Source organism: Grampus griseus (genome assembly GCF_964374135.1).
Source record: "Grampus griseus genome assembly, chromosome: 1".
Taxonomy (NCBI): domain Eukaryota; kingdom Metazoa; phylum Chordata; class Mammalia; order Artiodactyla; family Delphinidae; genus Grampus; species Grampus griseus.
In genome coordinates, this window is record NC_139017.1 from 102,826,485 (window position 1) to 102,846,429 (window position 19,945).

General features: G+C 40.9%; 1 protein-coding gene across 4 annotated transcripts in view; it reads left to right on the forward strand.

Annotated features, from left to right (window-relative positions):
- Positions 1–19,945, forward strand: part of TGFBR3 (transforming growth factor beta receptor 3) — a 205,829-nt gene that overhangs the window by 23,045 nt on the left and 162,839 nt on the right. For 3 of the 4 annotated variants that reach the window (XM_082655951.1, XM_082655953.1, XM_082655952.1), the window contains exon 2: positions 8,746–8,925. In XM_082655951.1, coding sequence (XP_082512077.1) covers positions 8,865–8,925 — 61 coding nt within the window. In that variant the 5' untranslated portion in view covers positions 8,746–8,864. Of the gene's footprint in view, positions 1–8,745; positions 8,926–19,945 lie in introns of those variants that run through there. The other variant, XM_082655954.1, reaches the window with a different exon arrangement.

Genomic DNA, 19,945 nt, shown 5'->3' on the forward strand with positions numbered 1-19,945 from the left:
ATTGTGATTAGCAAAATAGTCTGTTGCTGGAGTGTTTATTCTAAATTCATATATTTGCAGAATCCCTGCAAATATAAATAAAGATGTGAATCAAATATTTTAGTAAATTAGTACATATTGTACAAAATAGTCTATTGGAGGTCTAGAAGGTATAGCTTCCCCAAAGGCTTTTTTTTTTGTTTTATTTTATTTTTATTTTTAAATTTTTTCCCCCAAAGCTTTTTTAATGGCTTGGCGCTTGCTAGGGCCTGAGAATATTCAGCTGTGCTGACTTTGCTGGAATAATTGCAGCTTTGTGATTTAATAAGCCCTTCTGGTGATAGCGGATTCCTTTCTCTAGGCAGCTGGGTTAGTTTGGTGGCAGTGCCAGGCTGAGCTCCGCAGCCCCCAGGCTAAACCCCTGAAGCTAGTTTGGGAATCATAAGGTAGAATTGAGGAGGGCCATTCAGCCGGATCCCTGTAACTTAACACCAGAGCTGTTGAGGCAGCAGCTTTACTACCCTTTGGGAACAGCATTGCAATATTAGGACTATCTTTAGGACTAATACCTTATATTAGGTTTGGAATCATTTTTTGGTGATGAAGGGAATTTTTGAAACTCTAGATGACAAAGTCTAATCCTAAAATTAATACAAACTTTGATGTAAACTGTGATTTTTTTTTTGCGGTACGCGGGCCTCTCACTGTTGTGGCCTCTCCCGTTGCGGAGCACAGGCTCCAGATGCGCAGGCTCAGCGGCCGTGGCTCACGGGCCCAGCCGCTCCGTGGCATGTGGGATCTTCCCGGACCGGGGCACGAACCCGCGTCCCCTGCATCGGCGGGCGGACTCTCAACCACTGCGCCACCAGGGAAGCCCCTAAACTGTTATTTATATTATATTGTTACTGGTAGTTTGCTTGGTTTTTTCCCAAAGACTAGATGTATTTTAATCATAATAACTGCAATGACTGTTATTTTTAAAAAATGTACTGTGTGGGCCAGGTGTTGTTTTAGGTATCATGCCCATATTCTGTCTCATATATTACCATCAAAATATCATTAATATTTTACAGATGAGGGGGTGATGGAGGCTAAATGACTTGTCCAGTGTAAGACATCTGGGTAAGCCAGGTTTGGAACCCCAAGAATAGTTCTCTATTAATTCTAGCTTAAAATTATAAGCAACGGAAATCTTTGGATGCAGAAATATTAAATGTGAAAGGTAGTTCCTGAAATACTGCACGGGTGGGTAAAAAAATCTGTCCTACTTCCCTGGTGGTGCAGTGGTTAAGAATCCACCTGCCAACGCAGGGGACACGGGTTCGAGCCCTGGTATGGGAAGATCCCACATGCCGTGGAGCAACTAAGCCCGTGTGCCACAACTACTGATCCGGCGCTCTAGAGCCCACCAGCTGCAACTACTGAGCCCGTGTGCTACAGCTACTGAAGCCCACACGCCTAGAGCCCATGCTCTGCAACAAGAGAAGCTACCGCAATGAGAAGCCCGTGCACTGCAAAGAAGAGTAGCCCCCACTCGCTGCAACTAGAGAAAGCCTGAGCGCAGCAGTGAAGATCTAACTCACCCCAAAATCAATAAATCAATAAATAAAATCTGTCCTAGTTTGTGAACTTGAACAAAACCTGGTCTTCACAACCTTGTGAGATGTGTACATGCCCACCCTCCCCTCTTTGCTGTATTTTCCGTGGGCAGTGAGGTCTGCTGTGCTTGGGATAGACAGAGGGTTTTTAAGGACTGACTGAAGGTCAACCCCAGGAAAACTAAGGATGCTGGGGCCAGAGATGTGTTGGTTATACTCTGTGTAACCAACAGGAATGAGGGTGGGCCAGGCCCTAGAGGGGCAGGGGAGAGCAGAGCCCAGCTTCTCTGCACATCTTGTACCCTCTGTGCTTCCTGCCTTCCTTTACTGGGTCTTCATGTGGAATTCCTATCCACAAGTATAGGTAGTTCAAGAGTAATCCTTTTTTTTTTCCCTTCCACTGGAAGCCATAGAATATTGGGACTTTCTTAGGCTTCAGGATAATTCTCTTTGATAGAGACAGCGGGCTAATGATAAGTAATGATAGCTTGTATGCTGTTATGTGTACAATTTCATTTGATTCTTGTAACGGCCCTGTGATGTACGTAAGGTTAATTTATTTTCTTACAAATGAAGAAACTGAGGCTCCATTCTGATCCAAACCACCTTTCTTATCTGACGTGCTGTCAGAGTCTTAACTGAACATCCAAGCACTCTGGGCTCTCTTCAGTCTCTTCTCCACATGGTGCCCAGGGAAATTGTTATTTATTTTTAATTAAAATTTTTTTCAGTTTTATTGAGATATAATTCACACATAACATTGCATAAACTACAACACAGTGATTTGATGTATGTATGTATTGAAAAGTGATCACCACAGTAAGTTTAGTTAACATCCATTACCTCACATAGTTAATTTTTTTTTTACTCACGTTAACATTTTTTTTTTTTGGCTGCATCATGCAACATGTGGGGTCTTAGTTCCCCGACCAGAGATTGAACCTGTGCCCACTGCAGTGGAAGTATGGAGTCCTAACCACTGGACCACCAGGGAATTCCCTACATGTGTTAACTTTTAAGATTTATTCTCTTAGCGACTTTAAAATATACAATACAGTATTGTTAACTATAGTCATGTTGTACATTACACCCCCAGAACTTATTTATCTTATAACTGGAAGTTTGTACCTTTTGACCACCTTCACCTATTTCTCCCACCCCTCACCCCCACCTCTGGCAATACCAATCTGTTCTCTGTTTCTAAGAGTTCAGTTTTTTAGATTCTACATATGTGTCCTACAGTATTTGCCTTTCTCTGACTGACTTATTTCTCTTAGCATAATGCCCACAAGGTCCATCTATGTTGTCGCAAATGGCAGGATTTCCTTCTTTTTTATGGCTGAGTAATATTCCATTGTGTACACACCACATTTACTTTATCCATTCATTCATCAATGGACATTTAGGTTGTTTCCATGTCTTGGCTATGGTAAACAATGCTGCAGTGAACATGGGTTTGCAGATATCTCTTTAGCACAGTGATTTAACTTCCTTTAGAGATATACCCAGATGTGGAATTGCTGGATGATATGGTAGTTCTATTTTTAATTTTTTGAGGAACTCCATACTGTTTTCCATAGTGCCTATACCAGGGAAACTTTAAAAATGTAATCGGATCATTCCACTTTCCTGCTTAAACTCTTTCTTGAACCTGTTTCTCTCTCTTCCCTTTGGCTTTGCAGCCATGCTCCCTTCAGCATCAGTAACCTGTAATGTTTCCTCTACTGTAATGTCATCCTTCACCAGAGCTTTTAAATCTCTACTTATCCTTCAGGTTGTGGATACCTTTTCTTTAGGGCCCTTATCATAGTGTATAATTACATATTTGTGTTTATCCCACCACACTTTAAGCCCATGAGGGTAGAAGAATATGTCTCTTTTCACGGCCATTCTATTCCCATTGCCTGGCATGAGCAAGCAATAAATAAAGATTTACTGAAGGGAGAAATGGAGCTCAGGAAATTAAATATCTTGCCTGATGTACTAAACGGTGTTACTTTTACTAGAATATAAGCACCATGAGGGCAGGATTTTTGGCTCCTTTTTTTTTTTTACTGCTATATCCTTGGTATCTTCAACAGTGCCTGGCTCCTAGTAGTAAATATTTATTGAATATTGATTGTACTTAGATGCAATTCCAAAGATTTCTTATCCAAATCCAGGATTTTTCTCCTCTTTGTGCCAAATCTGTCTGAAAATGGGGATTTGGAAGTAGCTAGTTTCTCTGTGTAGTAGAGAAATCTGAGAGTTGCGACTCAGTAAGGTGGCTTTGCTCTCTCTGTGTACAAGTCTTAAAGGGCATCCAAATGTCATCAGACAAACAACCGTATCTGTTCTACATGTTGCACACCCCTTTTTACAGGCTGCCAAGCTAGATATTGATGTCCTCCATCCTGCCTCTTTTCTAAATCCCCTGAATAACATGTTGAATATCCATCAGAACAATTCTTCTACCAGCTTTTATTTAACCATTTGCAGACTTAACAGTATACCTTTCTCAAAAAAATTCACTTAAATGACCAGACTAGAAACAACTTAATGATCTGCTAGAAAACCTTTTCATATTGAAGGTACCAGAAAATCAGGTGTTATTTACTATTTGAGTTTAGGGAATGGCATTTTTTATTCCACTCAATATATCTCTGTCTTTAAGATCTTCACATTTGTTGAATATTTTCCTTGTTGGGGGCTAAACAGTCTTAGTGTTAAGATATGATTGTGCAAAGATTTGTGCTTCATCTTCACAGAACTTGAGTCATACAACATCACCAAGGATTGTTTATTTATTATAGCCGCCACCCACAGTCCTGAAGTCAAGTCATAGTTTGTGATCAGTAATGATTTGTGCAGAGTACATATGTCAACATGGAAGTACCAATGTCTGGTGGCAGCCATGGCAGGCTTCCCCCTCTCTTCGAAAAAAAATTCTGTTTCCAGAGATTGAGTATGGAGGGAGAGAAAATGGTTTCTAGTTTGTGGCAACAGACCTGGAACTGCAAGGTAGGATGCTGGTCATGGAAAGACCTGGTTTCTAGTCTTGACTCTGCCCTGTTATTTGGGGCAAGTGCTGGGCTTGGAGTTTGGGCTCCTCTTCATCCATGAATCCTGTTGACTTCTTCTAACTTTAAAAGCTGTTCATGTTATCTTTAGCATGCTAATTCTTTTAATTGAGAAATTGATTGGCTGGAAGCTAATTTAAGTTCTGATTTTGAATAATCTCATGTTCATAGCCACTGTGTTAGCCATCTAAGGGGAAGTTAGCAATTTTTCTTGCTGGCTTTTAGCCTATTGCCAGACATCATTTCACCACATTTTTCCACTAAGATAGAGCAAGATTTTCTCTTTAAAAGACATCCTGGTCAACTCAGGGAATACTGTTCCCAACCAATTCCTTTTGAACATTAGTTTAACCCGTAATGGTTTTGGGGACTTGTTTGGGTAGGGGTTTTCAGCTTATCCTGGTCTTTCCCTGTGAATTCTGTTGGATCACTAGAGAATGTGGGGCAGCACACAGTTTAATGGCCTTAGAAATAGATACAGGGGAAATTAGAAGAATTAGTATCACATTCCTTTTTTTAAGAAATCCGTTAAAGTCCCTCTCAGAATTGTATTCTGTTCATTTGCAGATACTGTAAGTTCTGGTACCCTTTGAATGGAATACATTACTTTGAAATGTGGGTGAAATGACTACTACACAGTAGACCCCAAATTGTTCATTCAAGATTTCAGAGTACCCTATTTATATTCTAAAGGAAGAGTTTAGTTCTTAAAGTCCAAAGAGATACAGTGAGGTCAGAAAACCAGAGTGGCGAGTCCCTGGTCTTTGCAGACTGAGTGTGATATAACATCAGAGAAGGAGAAGAGTTTGTATTTCCCTAGTTTTATTCAAGATCTGCGACTTTTCCAAAGCCTTTGATCATCCTGCATTCTTCTAATTGGGGAACTGATCCCTAAGTCGTGTGTTAAGGTGCTGATGTATGCAAGTCTTGGCCAAAACTGGAGTTCCACTGAATGGAACGACATGCTTCCTTTTTTTATTCTCCTCCGCCTTAGGATCCTGTCACCACATTGGGAAGATTAGACAAAAATTCTGTGCAGTTTATTTTCTTTTTGAACAAGTTACATTATGGAGGGACTTTTAAGCTGAAAGAAGAAAAGCTCCCTCTTTGTTTGAAGCAGCAGTTTGTAAGTTTCAACTTGTCTTGGACTTCCTTGGAGATGTTTTAAGATCCGGTGTAAACTTGCTGTGGTTTGCCTTTGGGCATCATACTGTTTAGCTTGGCTCTATTGTATCTGTAATTGCTGCATTTTAATAATTACCCAATATTCTTGTCAGCAATTTGCAGTCTATATTTTTAATAGAACCATTTGCCTTTCTTTTCCACAGGTTCATTCAGACCTGGTTTAAGCCCCAGATTAACGTGCACAGCTCCACAGAGCCTCTGCAGCTGCGGGCAGGGGGTGACACAAGCTCATTAAATATTCCCACAAGCCTCGCGCTGGTTATATAGATTGTGTGCACCATAAAAATCCTCTGGGAAGTCATCTTCTTCTGAAATCTCCTTACAGGGTTTTGCTTTATAAAAGTTGCCCTTAGCATTTGTTGAAATAGCATATTCTTTTAGAGTTTTTCTTATTGATCCATTCAGGAAATCTAATTTAAAAAAAATTTAATTAAATTAATTAATTTATTTTTGGCTGTGTTGGGTCTTCGTTGCTGTGCGCGGGCTTTCTCTAGTTGCGGCGAGCGGGGGCTACTCTTCTTTGCGGTGCGCGGGCTTCTCATTGCGGTGGCTTCTCTTGGTGCGGAGCATGGGCTCTAGGTGCGCAGGCTCAGTAGTTGTGGCGCACGGGCTTCGTTGCTCCGCGCATGTGGGATCTTCCCGGACCAGGGCTCGAAACCGTGTCCCCTGCATTGGCAGGCGGATTCTTAACCACTGCGCCAGCAGGGAAACCCAGGAAATCTAATTCTTTGAAGGGAAAAAAATAGGGACAAATTTTCTTTGCTGTCATTGTCTTTTAGGTTAACAGGAGACTTCCATTACATCTGAGGTGATGTGGAATTATGGTGACAGAAATTTTGGACTTAAAGGGATGATTGAAGTCAATTTTATGGTGTCCAAAATTGTGTCTATAATTTAGTCAGTTTTTGAGATAAGACCATTGTGCCACCAATGGATTGTGCCTCAATTTGACTGGCAATTTTTTTCCCTTAGTGATTCCACTCTTTAGCTTATCTCCTTTTTGTGTCCATTGTAGTGTTTATTTAGCAGCAAACAAAAGACTAAACTGGTTTTCCAGTAGCTAAGAATTATGTCAATAATCACAACCTACTTTCTCCACTTTCTTGGTATAAATATACCTCAAAGGGAATGGACAAGCATGATAATAATAGCTAACATTTATTCATTGCCTATTATGTGCTAGGTACTGTTGTAGCAATGTATATATATTAACTCCTTTAATCCTCATGGCAGTCCATAGGATAGTTTCATGCATGAAGAGTATTGTGGTCAACATCACCCATTTGGTAGGTGGCAGAGTGGATCCACACTTAGGCAGACCTTTAACTGCCATCATAATCTATATTTACTCACACTAGGCTTTTAAAATCACTGTCATACCAAGATTGAACTGCAGTGCCTCCTGCATATGTAATAGTTTAGTTTTAAAGCATATCTAAAATTTATTTTTGAAATTAGGACTTTATTGTTATTTCTGGGTAGGTAATACCTGTAAAACCCAAATGGGAGTTCAGTGAAAAGGTTCCTGCCCCCTCCCACCACTGTCCCCCAATCACCCTGTTTCTCTCCTTCTCAGAGGCCATTAGTGTTACTACTGTAGGAAACCATTTTAAATATCTTTCTCTTAACAATCGATGCAGTGAACTAAGACCATTTGATTAGAAACTCATTTTTCCATTGTTTTTATATTTTTCTACTGTATCTACAAGTGCCCAAACTGGCTTTGTCTCTAAAGGTAGCAAACTGGTTCTGGGGATGCAATTTTCTGGATGAGAGTAACAAGGCTGCAATCTCTAGCTCTTTGAGGTGGGTGCTAGAAACTCTGTGATCTTGCCTTGCCCAGGGCTTAGATCAGGCAGGGTCTTTATACTTTTTTCCAGTTGTTGGATAATTTTTTTCCCTGTTAACAGGAATCATGTCCTCACACAATGCCTGGAACATAGTAGGTGCTCTGTAAACATTTGTTGAATTGCACCTTCTATGGGTTGTGCCAGGCTCAACGAGATAAGGCTGGAAATACTTTGGAGTGTCTAAATGAGGTGATCTTTAGGGCCATAGGAGGATATTCCAGTTCAGCAAACCTTCACAAAACTCACCATTCAAGGCTCTGGATAGGAAAAGTTTAGAAGAGACCTTCTGGATCCTCTAGTCATGCAACCAGATAGTCTCAGATGGGGTTGAGAGACAGGGAGAGACATTTTTGCTTATTAAAATGTTGGCAAACAGTTGAAATAAGAATCTTGTCTTTTAATGGTTCTTTATTTTTTCAGGTTGACTCTAAATGTGTTTCAATTTGATCCCTGTGGTAACTGTCACTATAACATTAGATTGAGTTCTTTTTTTAAAAAAAATTTATTGAAATATAGCTGATTTACAATGTTGTATTAATTTCTGCTGTGCAGCAAAGTGATTCAGTTATACACATATATATTCTTTTTCACATTCTTTTCCATCATGGTTTATCACAGGATATTGAATATAGCTCCTTGTGCTATACAGTAGGACCTTGTTGTTTATCCATCCTATATATGATAGTTTGCATCTTAGATTGAGTTCTAATCAGAGTTGTTTGTGTTTTTTTTGCTGGCACTAGGGAGTTCATGTATCAAGTGTCACTGATTATTTTATAACTGATGATGTTATATTATAGGTGTACCTTGATTTTCTTCTATATTCTTGAAAATTTTATATAAAACCAAAGATTTAAAATGTCAAAACAGCATGTATTTGCAGAAGTATTTGCTATAAAATTCTTTATTAGGTAATTACCTCCCCTGCACCCCCAACATTTGCTTGAGTGCTGTCTAGGCACACAAGATAAATTTATCTTATACTTTTTAGAAATTCCTCATTTCACTTTCATGTGTATTTATCAAAAGAAATACCTGCATTAAGTTTTCTTCTTAAAATGTTTATTTTTATAGGCAATTTGAAAATTGGCAAGAAAGATTTTAAGGCCACTTCCAATTTGCAAAGATTATTTATAATCTGAAGAACTGCAGGCTGAGGTGACTGAACGGGACACACTTTTGGAGAAATAAAAATGGCTTCTCATTGTGTGATTGCCATGTTTGCCCTGATGAGTTCCTGTTTAGCAGCTGCAGGTAAGTTGCATAATATAAATTGCATGTTCATTATATTCTTTTGGATATATTTTTCTTCAGTCTCTTCAGTCTAGAAACATTTAGGACATGGGATATTTATATAAAACTTGAGTATTTGTGTTCTTCAAGGAAATAAAATATTTGACTACTCTACAGATACATAGTATGTTTGCCCATGTTATATTTTACTAGACAAGTGCTAGACATTCTAATGTCAGTAACACAGATACCTAACTGACCTTCAGTGTTGAGGTGGCTAGAGAACAAATATGCGGTTTAATACCACTTAATTTTGTTACATGCATTGATTACATTTACTTTCTTGTCGTAAATAAGAATTTCAAGAAAGGCTTTTTGTTCTTTATTACAAAATAAATAGATCTTTTACATAGAGGTGACACTCCTAGCATGGGCTACTTAGGAAATATTTAATTTTGCCTATTTCAGGTAATTTTTAAAAAAGTAATTTTTAAAAAAGTACAGAGGGAATTCTCTGGCGTTCCAGTGGTTAGGACTCTGTACTTTCATTGCCGAGGGCCCGGGTTGGGGGACTGGGATCCCACAAGCCACGTGGTGCGACCAAAAACAAAACAAAACAAAACAAAATAAAAAAATTAAAAATGTACAGAAATACACTGTGCTTCCTAGAGGCCATCAGAATGGGAGCTCAGAGATGAGAAGAAGCAAATGATTTGGTTGGAACATTGTTGCTTAAATAAGAGTGTCAGATCCCCTAGGCAAGGTCTTAGTGTGGCAGTCAGGGTTACTTAACAAATTTGGAAACTTAATTTGCTCTATTTTGTTATAATTTGCTTTGTGTCTCTTCTATAATGAGCTACATAGAACTAATTTGTTGGGCCAGTTCTGGAAACTGGCTGGCCTCAAGAAGAAACACATTGGCTAAAAAATGATTAGCCTCTTGGTTTTAGCTGTTGAATTGTACATACAGATTACATGAGAGTGATAATAATAACCTTGTATTGAGTGTGCACTGCAGCCAGTTTACTGTGCTAAACAATTATAGCCTCTAACAATGAGCAAGGATATTCTTAGTTCATGAGCTCACTTAGTCACAACTCTGCTCTTCACCTCTGCGTTATACTGAAGAAGCGGGACCACCATTAATGCTCCAGTTGACTCAGACCAGGAGTCATATGCAGGCACAGACTGAGTGGAAGCCAGTTTGCAGAAGCTGGTTTATGAGATTGGAAAGCAGAATGTCCTCCTTGTTGCAAATATCTTGAGAGAAAGTTGCTAGTTTTTTTTTTTGAATGCTGGTGTGTGAATTTGAACTGCCCATTCTCTCTGTCAGCAGTTTCATTTTGTCTCATGATTGAAAAGTTATTTGCCTTTTAGCCTGTGTATTAAAACTTATCTTAATTAAAATCTCACTGAAGAGTAGTAGGAAAAAAAAAGAGAGAGAAATGGCTTGATGGAAAAATGTGCTGTTTTGATAACAAGATGTATAATTATACCTGGTGGGTTTGAGGCAGAATTTTCTGCTTTCATTGATGAAAAAACGTAACTTAAGAAGGTACTTCATGGGAATGTGGTGAGTTTGGTGGTTCTGTATAGCCTGGATGTATTTGATAGTGAATCAATTTTGCTTGAGACCTTCCCTCCTCTTTCCAGCCACTGGTAAAAAATTTTTTTGAGTTGTGTACACACTGAAAGCTTTGCTGAAGTGTACAGTAAGATTGAAGGTACAGTAGAATTACAGATTTTATAACAAACTGAGGCAACTGATCAATAGTACAGAGGTAGAGATGCTTTTTTGAACAAGCTGATGGTCCAAATGAATGAAGAAGAAGGGAGAAATGTTTTGTATGTAATACTGACATCCAGCAGCTTTCTGTATAGGCTCAGCATACTTTGCAAAATACTTTTTTGGGGCATTCTGCATGAGCTGAATTTCAAGAAGATAGTAGAAGATAATATAATAATGAATATTTATAATAATTAATTAATTACTGTGTATCAGGCCCTGTTCAAAGTGCTTTAAATGTATTATCTCATTCCATCCTCATAACTCCCCTAAGAAATGTAGGTTCTTTGTTTATTCTCAGTTTATAGATGGGGAAACTGAAGCATAGACAGGTTAAGTAACTTCCTCAAGGTCCTACAACTACTAAGTGGCAGATTTAACCATGAACCTACTGAGTCTAGGTCTACGGATTGAGCCTTTAAGCTACACTATGAGGGAGTCTTGATCAGAAAGGTGTTTTAAAAAAATGATAATGGGTTTGCTGTGTGTCATCTGTGCCCTTTTGAAGCGTCAAGTAAATCACTTATTCACTGAGTCTCCACTGAGTGCAAAGCACAGTACTAGTCACTTAGGGATATAGAAAGAAATGTAAGATTCATCCTTCTTTTGAGTTGTTTATACTTTAGTTCGGCATATAAAATATAACCAAATAATCAATGCATGGTGAGGAAAAGCCAGAAGACCTCAGGGGGGTCAGGAGGGTGGATTAGCGCAGCTGGGGAGGGCTTTGTGGAAGCCTAGGTGTTGAGCTGTGTTTTGAAGACCAGGCAGAATCTAGAAAGCGAAAGGCATTGGGGTGAGCAGAGGGGAGAACAGGGCTTAGCACAGAACAGGGCAGTTAGGTGCTTGATGTTGTTTTAAAGAACGGATGACCCAGAGAACTGGTTGGGAATGTAGAGGAGGTCTGTTTGGAAGGAAGGATGGGGGTAGATTGTGGAGGACCTCAAATGTGAGAACAAGGCTGTGGATTTCATTCTGAGGTTTGGATTCTCTCTTCTTCCATCCCCCTGTAGCCAAAAGCATGCACTGTTTAATCTTAGAATTCAAACTGCAGCCTCCCAAAGTTAGACTGAGAATATGGCCTTCTTGGCTACAAAGGCAACAGTGCCTGGCACATAGGCTGACATTCAGCTAGGGCTTGCTCTCTGCCAGCTAATTTATTTTGTTTTTATAAGAAAACCCTGTGAGGTGGTATTAGTATTACTATCATCATCTGCATTTTACTCACAAGGAAACTGGGACTCAGTAACTAATAAGTGGGCCTTCTCTGGTGGTCCAGTGGTAAAGAATCCGTCTTACAATGCAGTGGGTGTGGGTTTGATCCCTGATCAGGGAACTAAGATCCCACATGCCGTGGGGCAACTAGGCCCGCGTGCCACAACTACTGAGTCCACGCGCCCTGGAGCCTGCGCACCGCAGCTAGAGAAGAGAAAACCCGAACACCACAGCTAGAGAGAAGCCTGGACACCACAACGAAGAGGCTGCGCCCTGCAACGAAAGATCCCGCGTGCCTCAATGAAGATCCCGCGTGCCCAACTAAGACCTGACACAACCAATAATAAATAAATAAATAATAAATCTTAAAAAAAATACATTTTATAAAAAAAATATCTAATAAGTGGCAGAGCAGGGACTTGAACCCAGGCAATTTGGCTCTAGACTCCAGCCCATCCACCACTCCACTAGAGCCTCTACGTAGGAGACACTCCGTGGGGAATGAGTGAACCTCTTCCCTTGATTGATTCAATACCAGATGAGTAGCCACCAGTGAGACATCCTGGAACCAGATGAAACCCCTTTGGCCTCAGAAGAGACGTATGTAAGTCATCAGAATGGAAAGACCCTCAAGTAATGGGCCTTCTTTATTCGCGTTCTTCTTTCACTGACGGGGCTGTGGAGCTCTACTGTAGAGTTCTTGGCAGCAGAAGGGGTGAAGTCCTCCTTCAGACACGCGGCCAGGGAGGAGAAGAGCACAGCACCTAAAATGAGCCTGAGCTGGAACAGTAGGTGCCTGCGTGTGGGCCTTCAGTGAAAGCCTTCCTTCCCTGCTTGTGGCTGAGGGTGAAGGAGGCGGAGGCAGAAGCCACAGCCCAGGGTTAGTGGTTGCTTTGACAAAACTCATACTTTTCCTTCCCTCCCTTGTTCCTTGGTTATTGTACAGCATGTGGGGAGAGAGGGCCATGCTCTTGGTGAACAAGAACTGTGTAAGGACCATAATGCCTTCTGATTAGAAATTACCTTAGGTTTTTAGTGCCTTATCTTAGGTCCTGTAATGTATCTAAGAAAAGGAAGTTATAAAGGTAAATGCTTGCTCCTGTGGGCTTAAGGCTCACTAAGTTTTCACTTTAAAAACTGTTCTGCTACACATCTTTAAAAAATATTAACTGCTGCCTCTGAGGCTTGCCAGAGTTAGGTAGGGCTGTGTTCCCAGGAGCCTTAATAATGAGAAAAAGAGGCACGTATGGAGAATTCAGGGAAAACAATTTGGTAGGAGGGGATGGACTTGTCTGTGCCCTACTGGTCCCTTGTGTCAGGCCAGAGGGGTGCTGCTGAGGGGAACTCTGCAGAAACGCTGCTGGCCTCTGTGCTGGCCAGTGTTGATGGCTTGGCTGTCTCCCTCATTCCGTGGTTTCCATTTGGTGCCTAGGTGTATCCTTTTAGATGCTTGCCTATGACCCGCACACACATTTATTTCTATTGAACGAACTCATTTCTTTTTATCTTTATTCCAGGATGTACCTGGAATTCCAGGTACAGTCCACAGGAAAACAGAGATGTTTTTAGTTGGAGCTATTTTCCTGCTAAGAAAGCTCTGAACTCTTCGGGTCCGTAGGACAGCAAGCAGAGACACTAGCTGGTTAATACTTGGTTTGGAATGGAACAAGCTGGCAGCCTTGAGGGGAGGCTAAACATAATAATATCATTTTATTTTTATTGTTTCCAAAATGCTTTCATGTCTAGTGTTTCATTTGATTCTCCTAGCAGTCCCTGGGTGGGCAGGGTTGTTTTCTTCATTTATGGAATGGGAGTAAGGGGCTTTAGAGAAAGTAAGCAATTTAGAAAGCTGGTCTGCCTCTTGATCGAACCGAACCCAGCACACTTCTGCAGATGAACTGCACTGTTGAGTCTTAGTGCGCCCCTCAGCACCTCTTGAAACAATGCAGCCAGGTGCTCTGCTGGGTACTTTGCACTAATCAGTTCATTTAATCCTTACAGAAACCCAGTGAAGTAGGTATTCATCATTATCACTGTTTTTGTAATTATTACTACTGCCACCACCCTTACCATTATTATTATACTAATTTTACAAATGATGAAACTGAGGCTTAGAGAAGAAAAATGTCATATATAGTGAGAGACAAATTTTTAAAAAAGTTAAAACGGTCCTTTAGGTAATAATAGTCATACGATGAGTAAGTGGCAGCATGGCAGCAGACCCAGAGTTCATGTTCTTTCCGTTGTGCTGCCCAAAGGGAACTGGCACTCTCTCTCTCTTGGATTTGAGATCAGTGATCTGAGGACCGCAGAGGTGGTTCTGCCATAGTTTCCCTGCTCTGCCAACTGAGGGATCAGAGGCTGTAACTCATAATGGCAGAAAGGGAGGGAGGGTGCCGGTGGGAGCTGCCACCAGGAAATGTAAAGGGTAGAGGAGGAATAGACTTGAAGGTTCAAAGCAAATTCGAAAGGATCTTCTCTTGCTAACCCCTAAGTCTTTGGACACAACTAGTTGATTTGGTCTGTGATTATTATTGTTTATAGGTGGTTATTATAACCACTTTTGTGTTTAATTCCACTTTTGGATACATAGGCAAAAGATCTTGTCAGTTGTGATGCCAGCTATCACCAGGGTGCCAACTTTCTATTTATTTTAAAGGCAAAGTAATGTTATTAAAAGTCCCAGAGTGAATACCATTTTAGGTAGTGATTTTAGGTAGTGATTTAGGTAGTGATCTCTTTGGGGGGGACCATGCACACCCTAGCACGATGAGGTCCCTGCGTCCCTTTCTTTAGTTTTGCACAGAAACAACACACACACACACACACACACACACACACACACACACACACACACACACACACACACACACACACACACACACCACACACACACACACACACAGAATTGGGGCCGTTAGCTGTAGTCAAGAAAAATACGAGTTCATTTCTCAAAGATTACCTTGCCCTGCATATTCCACCCACAGAGGTGGAATATGATATGATATCAAATAAAAGGCCTTTTTCTTTTTCATTTGCAAGGAGAATAGATAGTTGGGTAAGCAGATGTTCATATAGTATGAGAAAGATATTTACGAAGAGTGTGTGTAAGATTATACATAGATTTGATGTCAGACAGGTCCACAGAATCCAGGTTTCTCTCTCCTTTGCATCCTTATCCTAGACTGTATAATTGCCACCCAGCTTTCTGAATTGTTGATTTATTTGGGTTATTTTAGGGTACCAATGATGGGGCATTTTTGTAAACACTGATCAACTTTTCCGTCAGGACAGAGCTATCTGTATGTGACCACATAGCTGTTTAATTGCTCAGGGCTTATACTCTCACACACTGTGGATTTGGGAAATTAGGCTTTCTCGGCTTGTTTGCTTTGATAACTAAACCTTCCTACTCTGGGACCACCTTGAATCATTGCTAGAGCTCTGAGCTCCAAGTGCTGGTTTTGGAAGTGTTGTAGGAACAAGGCGGGTTCCAGGAAGTGTTTCACTGCGGTGCCTTCCCTCAGGACCGGCCCTGCACATGGCGGCCTCAAGGCGTGGAACAGTTTGCCTGTCTTGGAAGATTGGCCTGACCGGCGCTGCGTCCACATGAACCACTGACTTTCATTCTCTTTAAAACATTCTCTGCCAGAGTGGCCTAAAATAGATTTATCCTGAAGTCCCATATAATCATATTTTTGTTCTCTGAGAGGACATTGTAAATCAGGCAGAATTCTAGAAGGCTTAAAAATGCACTTGCTCTCAGAATGTTCCTTCCAAGGACTAGGCAGCAGGTGCTCTGGGGATTGAGGCCCAGCTATTCTCCTGTCCTATCCTGCCAACTCTTAGAAATCTTAAGGAAAAAAAAAAAAAAAACAAATAAAAACACTAGAGTAGAATGTGGAAAATCTTACTGCCTTCAAAGAAAAATATTGATTAAAAAAAAAAAGTTATTCTCTCTGTGGGCAATGAAGGGAACCATATAGTGATAAGTGGTATAGTTATGGCAAAAGGAAAAAGTTCCAATAAGCCTGCTCTGAGTTCTTTGTGTTGCTTCCCTTTGTCCTCACGTGCCTGAATAACTTAGTCCTGGTCTGGACGATAGATGAGCCATGAGTAGTAGCACCTCCCTTCCTCCCTACCCTCCTGCCCCATCCGGAAAGATGCTCAGGTAGCAAAGGCCTCAGGAGAGAGCAGAGCACCTGCTTCTGGAGTCAGTTCCTGCTCTGTTGCTTCCAGTGGTGCCAGAGCTGCTCCTGGGATGAACTGTTCCAGCGGGACGCATCTGTGTGGCCCATTTTGGCATTTCGTTGCTGCTTGGTAAAACAAAATGCCACATAGCTCCCATCTGCCCCTTTCTTTTTTTAGACGAAGGAACCATTTATCATTTCACCGTTTCTTTCAACTTTTAAATACTGCTATGTTTAGGTGGGAGGTTGTAGTCTGGTGAATTAGCTTTGAGTGCATACCAGGTCTCAGGTAGTTTGCTAGCTTCTGTGGCACAGAAAGGGGATATTTTGGAGTTAGTGCAAATAATGAGTTTTTTCCACCTTCTAACATGGTTGTTTCCTAAAGTGTTGATTGATTTATTCAGCAGGCATCTACTGAGCACTCTAGACACTCTTCCAGGTGTTGGAGATACAGCAATGAACAAAACAGACAAAAATTCTTGTGCACCTGAGGCGTACATTCTAGTGAAGAGAGAGAGAGACCAGAAACAAAAAATTATGCATATTTTAGCAGGTTCAGTGGAGAAAAAGCAACAGGGCTAGGAATTACTCCTGGGGAAGTACAATTTAAAGTAAGGTGATCAGGGAGGGCCTCACTGGGAATATGACATTTGAACGAAATTTTGAAGGAGGTGAGCTAAGTGGATATCTGGGGAAACGAGGACTCCAGGCAGAAGGAAAAGCACATGCAAAGGTCCTGAGGTGGGAGCTTGTCTGAAGTGCCCAAGTCCTAGTAAACAGGCCAGGTGGCTGCTGGAGTGAAGAGTCAGAGGGTTACCAGGGGGACAGGTGTAGGGCTGCATATAGCCTTGTAGGCCATTGTTAAATTTTTACTCTGAGTGAGAAAGAGCCATTGGAGAGTTTGAGCAGCAGAATGGTGTGATCTGAAGGATATTGTAACAAGATAACTCTGGCTGCAGTGTTGAGAATAGACTGTTGGGTTATGGTGCATTTAGGGATACTGGCTGGTGGCTATTGTAATAATTGAGGCAAGAGATGATGGTGGCCAGAATCATATTTTAGAGGCAAGACCCTTGGGAGTGAAATGCTTATGAAATTAAGAATGATTTTATGGTTTTCTTTCAATTTGTTCCTTTTGAGGAGGAGATTATAAAGACAGATATATCAGTGGAATACTATGCCATAACTTAATAGTAAAGATAATTACTTCTATGTAACAGTAAAAACTGTATCTTAAAACACAGAACAACCCCCCAAACTGTCTAAAGAAAATCTCTTTGCGCTGTGAATGACTGTCCTCGAAAAATCACTGTCTTAAAAGCCTGGACCCTCTCTTCCTAATTTACCTACTGTCCTGATTTCCAAGTCTCATCCTTTTCATTCCCCATGTGGTCTGTTTTTCAGGATTATGGATTTTGAGGGTTTTACCACCTTTTGCAAAATTGCTTCTCATAGCAAAATTAACGTTTCAGAGAAATACAGTTGCATCCAGCTTTACATAGTAAATAAGCGTGTTGTGTGTAAACTCATTTTTATAAATTAAATTACATATTAGGTGTGAGCAAGGAGCTGGATACTTACAGTAAACTTTGTAGAGCAAATAATTACTTTAAAATATGTTTTATAGTATGGGTATTCATATTGCTTTTGCCTGAGAGTGGTATACCCATTTCGCTTTTGGAGTTGGAAGTTAAAAACAGACAGACATTAGACCAGTGCTTTCTAAACTTTAATGTGCATACGAATCACCTGGGGATCTTGTTAACATGCAGATTCAGTTTTCATGGGGTAACAAACTGCATATATATTTTTTACTATTGAATTGTATGTGTTATTTTTTTTAATTAATTACTCAATGCATTTTTTTTTTTTTTTTTTTTTTTTTTGCGGTACACGGGCCTCTCACTGTTGTGGCCTCTCCCGTTGCAGAGCGCAGGCTCCGGATGCACAGGCTCAGCGGCCACGGCTCACGGGCCCAGCCGCTTCGCAACATGTGGGATCTTCCCAGACGGGGACACGAACCCGCGTCCCCTGCATCGGCAGGCAGACTCTCAACCACTGCGCCACCAGGGAAGCCCTCAATGCATATTTTTTTTTAACAGGCCCATATGATGTTGATGCTGCTGGTCTGAGGACCACATTTGACAGCATAGATCATCTGTTTTCTCTATGCACAAATTGTAACACAGAACCTGCAAATACCTTCTAGGAAAAGTCTTACTGTCATAAAGGGAGCTTGGTTTTAGCATGCTTTTGAAACAGCTACCTTGAAAACCTTTCAGTGAACTCATTTGGGTCAGAGAGATCCATGTGCTGGAAGGGAGATTGGTTTGAAGGAGTGAGCTCCACAGACACCTTTAGCTCTCCAGCTGTAGGTGTGGTGCACCTGCAAATACCAGGTGCATCTTTATTGGCTGGGGCCACACCTTGAAATAATGGCTGTAGCTATAAGAAGAAGGAATTTTCCCTCAGTTCTTCCTTTCATGTGCCTCTTTTGCCTTTTCCCATTTCTTGCCTCGTGACTTAGTAGGTAATGGGGACACTGGTGCAGGCAGCTGTGGCTGAGGAGACTCTAGGTAATGCGGGATGGTACCAGCTGACTGGATAACAGGGAGAGTTGAGGTAGGTTAACAAGGGTGTTAAAAAAAAATCCGGAATGTTAAGTGGGGCACACCCCATTTCTGCTGGAGCCGTTCTAGTATTTTTTTAAAATTAATTTATTAATTTATTTATGGCTGTGTTGGGTCTTCGTTTCTGTGCGAGGGCTTTCTCTAGTTGTGGCAAACGGAGGCCACTCTTCATCGCGGTGCGCGGGCCTCTCACCATTGCGGCCTCTCTTGTTGCGGAGCACAGGCTCCAGACGCGCAGGCTCAGTAATTGTGGCTCACGGGCCCAGTTGCTCTGCGGCATGTGAGAACCTCCCAGACCAGGGCTCGAACCCGTGTCTGCTGCATTGGCAGGCAGATTCTCAACCACTGCGCCACCAGGGAAGCCCCACCATTCTAGTTTTTAGCTCTGGCTTCCTCACTGATTCCTATTTTATTCCTGTAATCAGATTCTAGGCTAGAACTTTAAAAAAATTAACAATTTACAGAAGGGAAAAAACTCCCCAAAGTTGTTATTGATATTTATTAAGCATCAACATCATATTTATTAAAAATTGGGATAAGACACTGCGAAGATTTAACCTCCGTGCCTGAAAAGTTGTCTTTTAAAATAACTTGTTTATTTATTTTGCCACTGAGTAGTTTGTAAAATTTTCTGATTTGCTTTCTCAGATCTCATCACTGTCATTGTAGGGGTGGTAGGGGCTGGGTTTTGGGGTGGGTGGGCAGCGATAAGCAGCTTAAGTTTGGCCCTGGAGCGCTCTATAAGCCCCAGGTGGTGGTCGTTCTGTTTTTGAAACTGGAACAGAAAAGTCCAGAGGAATGCAACAACATTTTTACTTCTTGCCCCCCTGCTAGCTTTTTTCTAGGCCTCCCAAAAATGTGTTTATCTTGCTGGCCATGCATGTAGAGCAGCCTGGAATTCTGTGTGGCATTAGATAGTAAAAAAATCGAAAGATTTCTCACATGACTGAGGTTATGGGAGTGGGAAATCTTGGATTATGCAGGACTCTTTGATTGAAAGAAGGGAATTTTGGGACAAGATTTATTCTAATATTTAGTTTTAAAAAATATTATTCATCCCCCCCTCTTTTAAAAAATTAAAACCAGTCTTTTGGGGGATGGAGGTATGGAGGTGTGGAGGTGTGGATTAAAAGCAATATAAAACTTTTAAGTATCAAATTAAGAATTTCCACTCATTAGAAGAAAAAAATGTCTTTAGGGTGAAAGAATAATTTTGAACT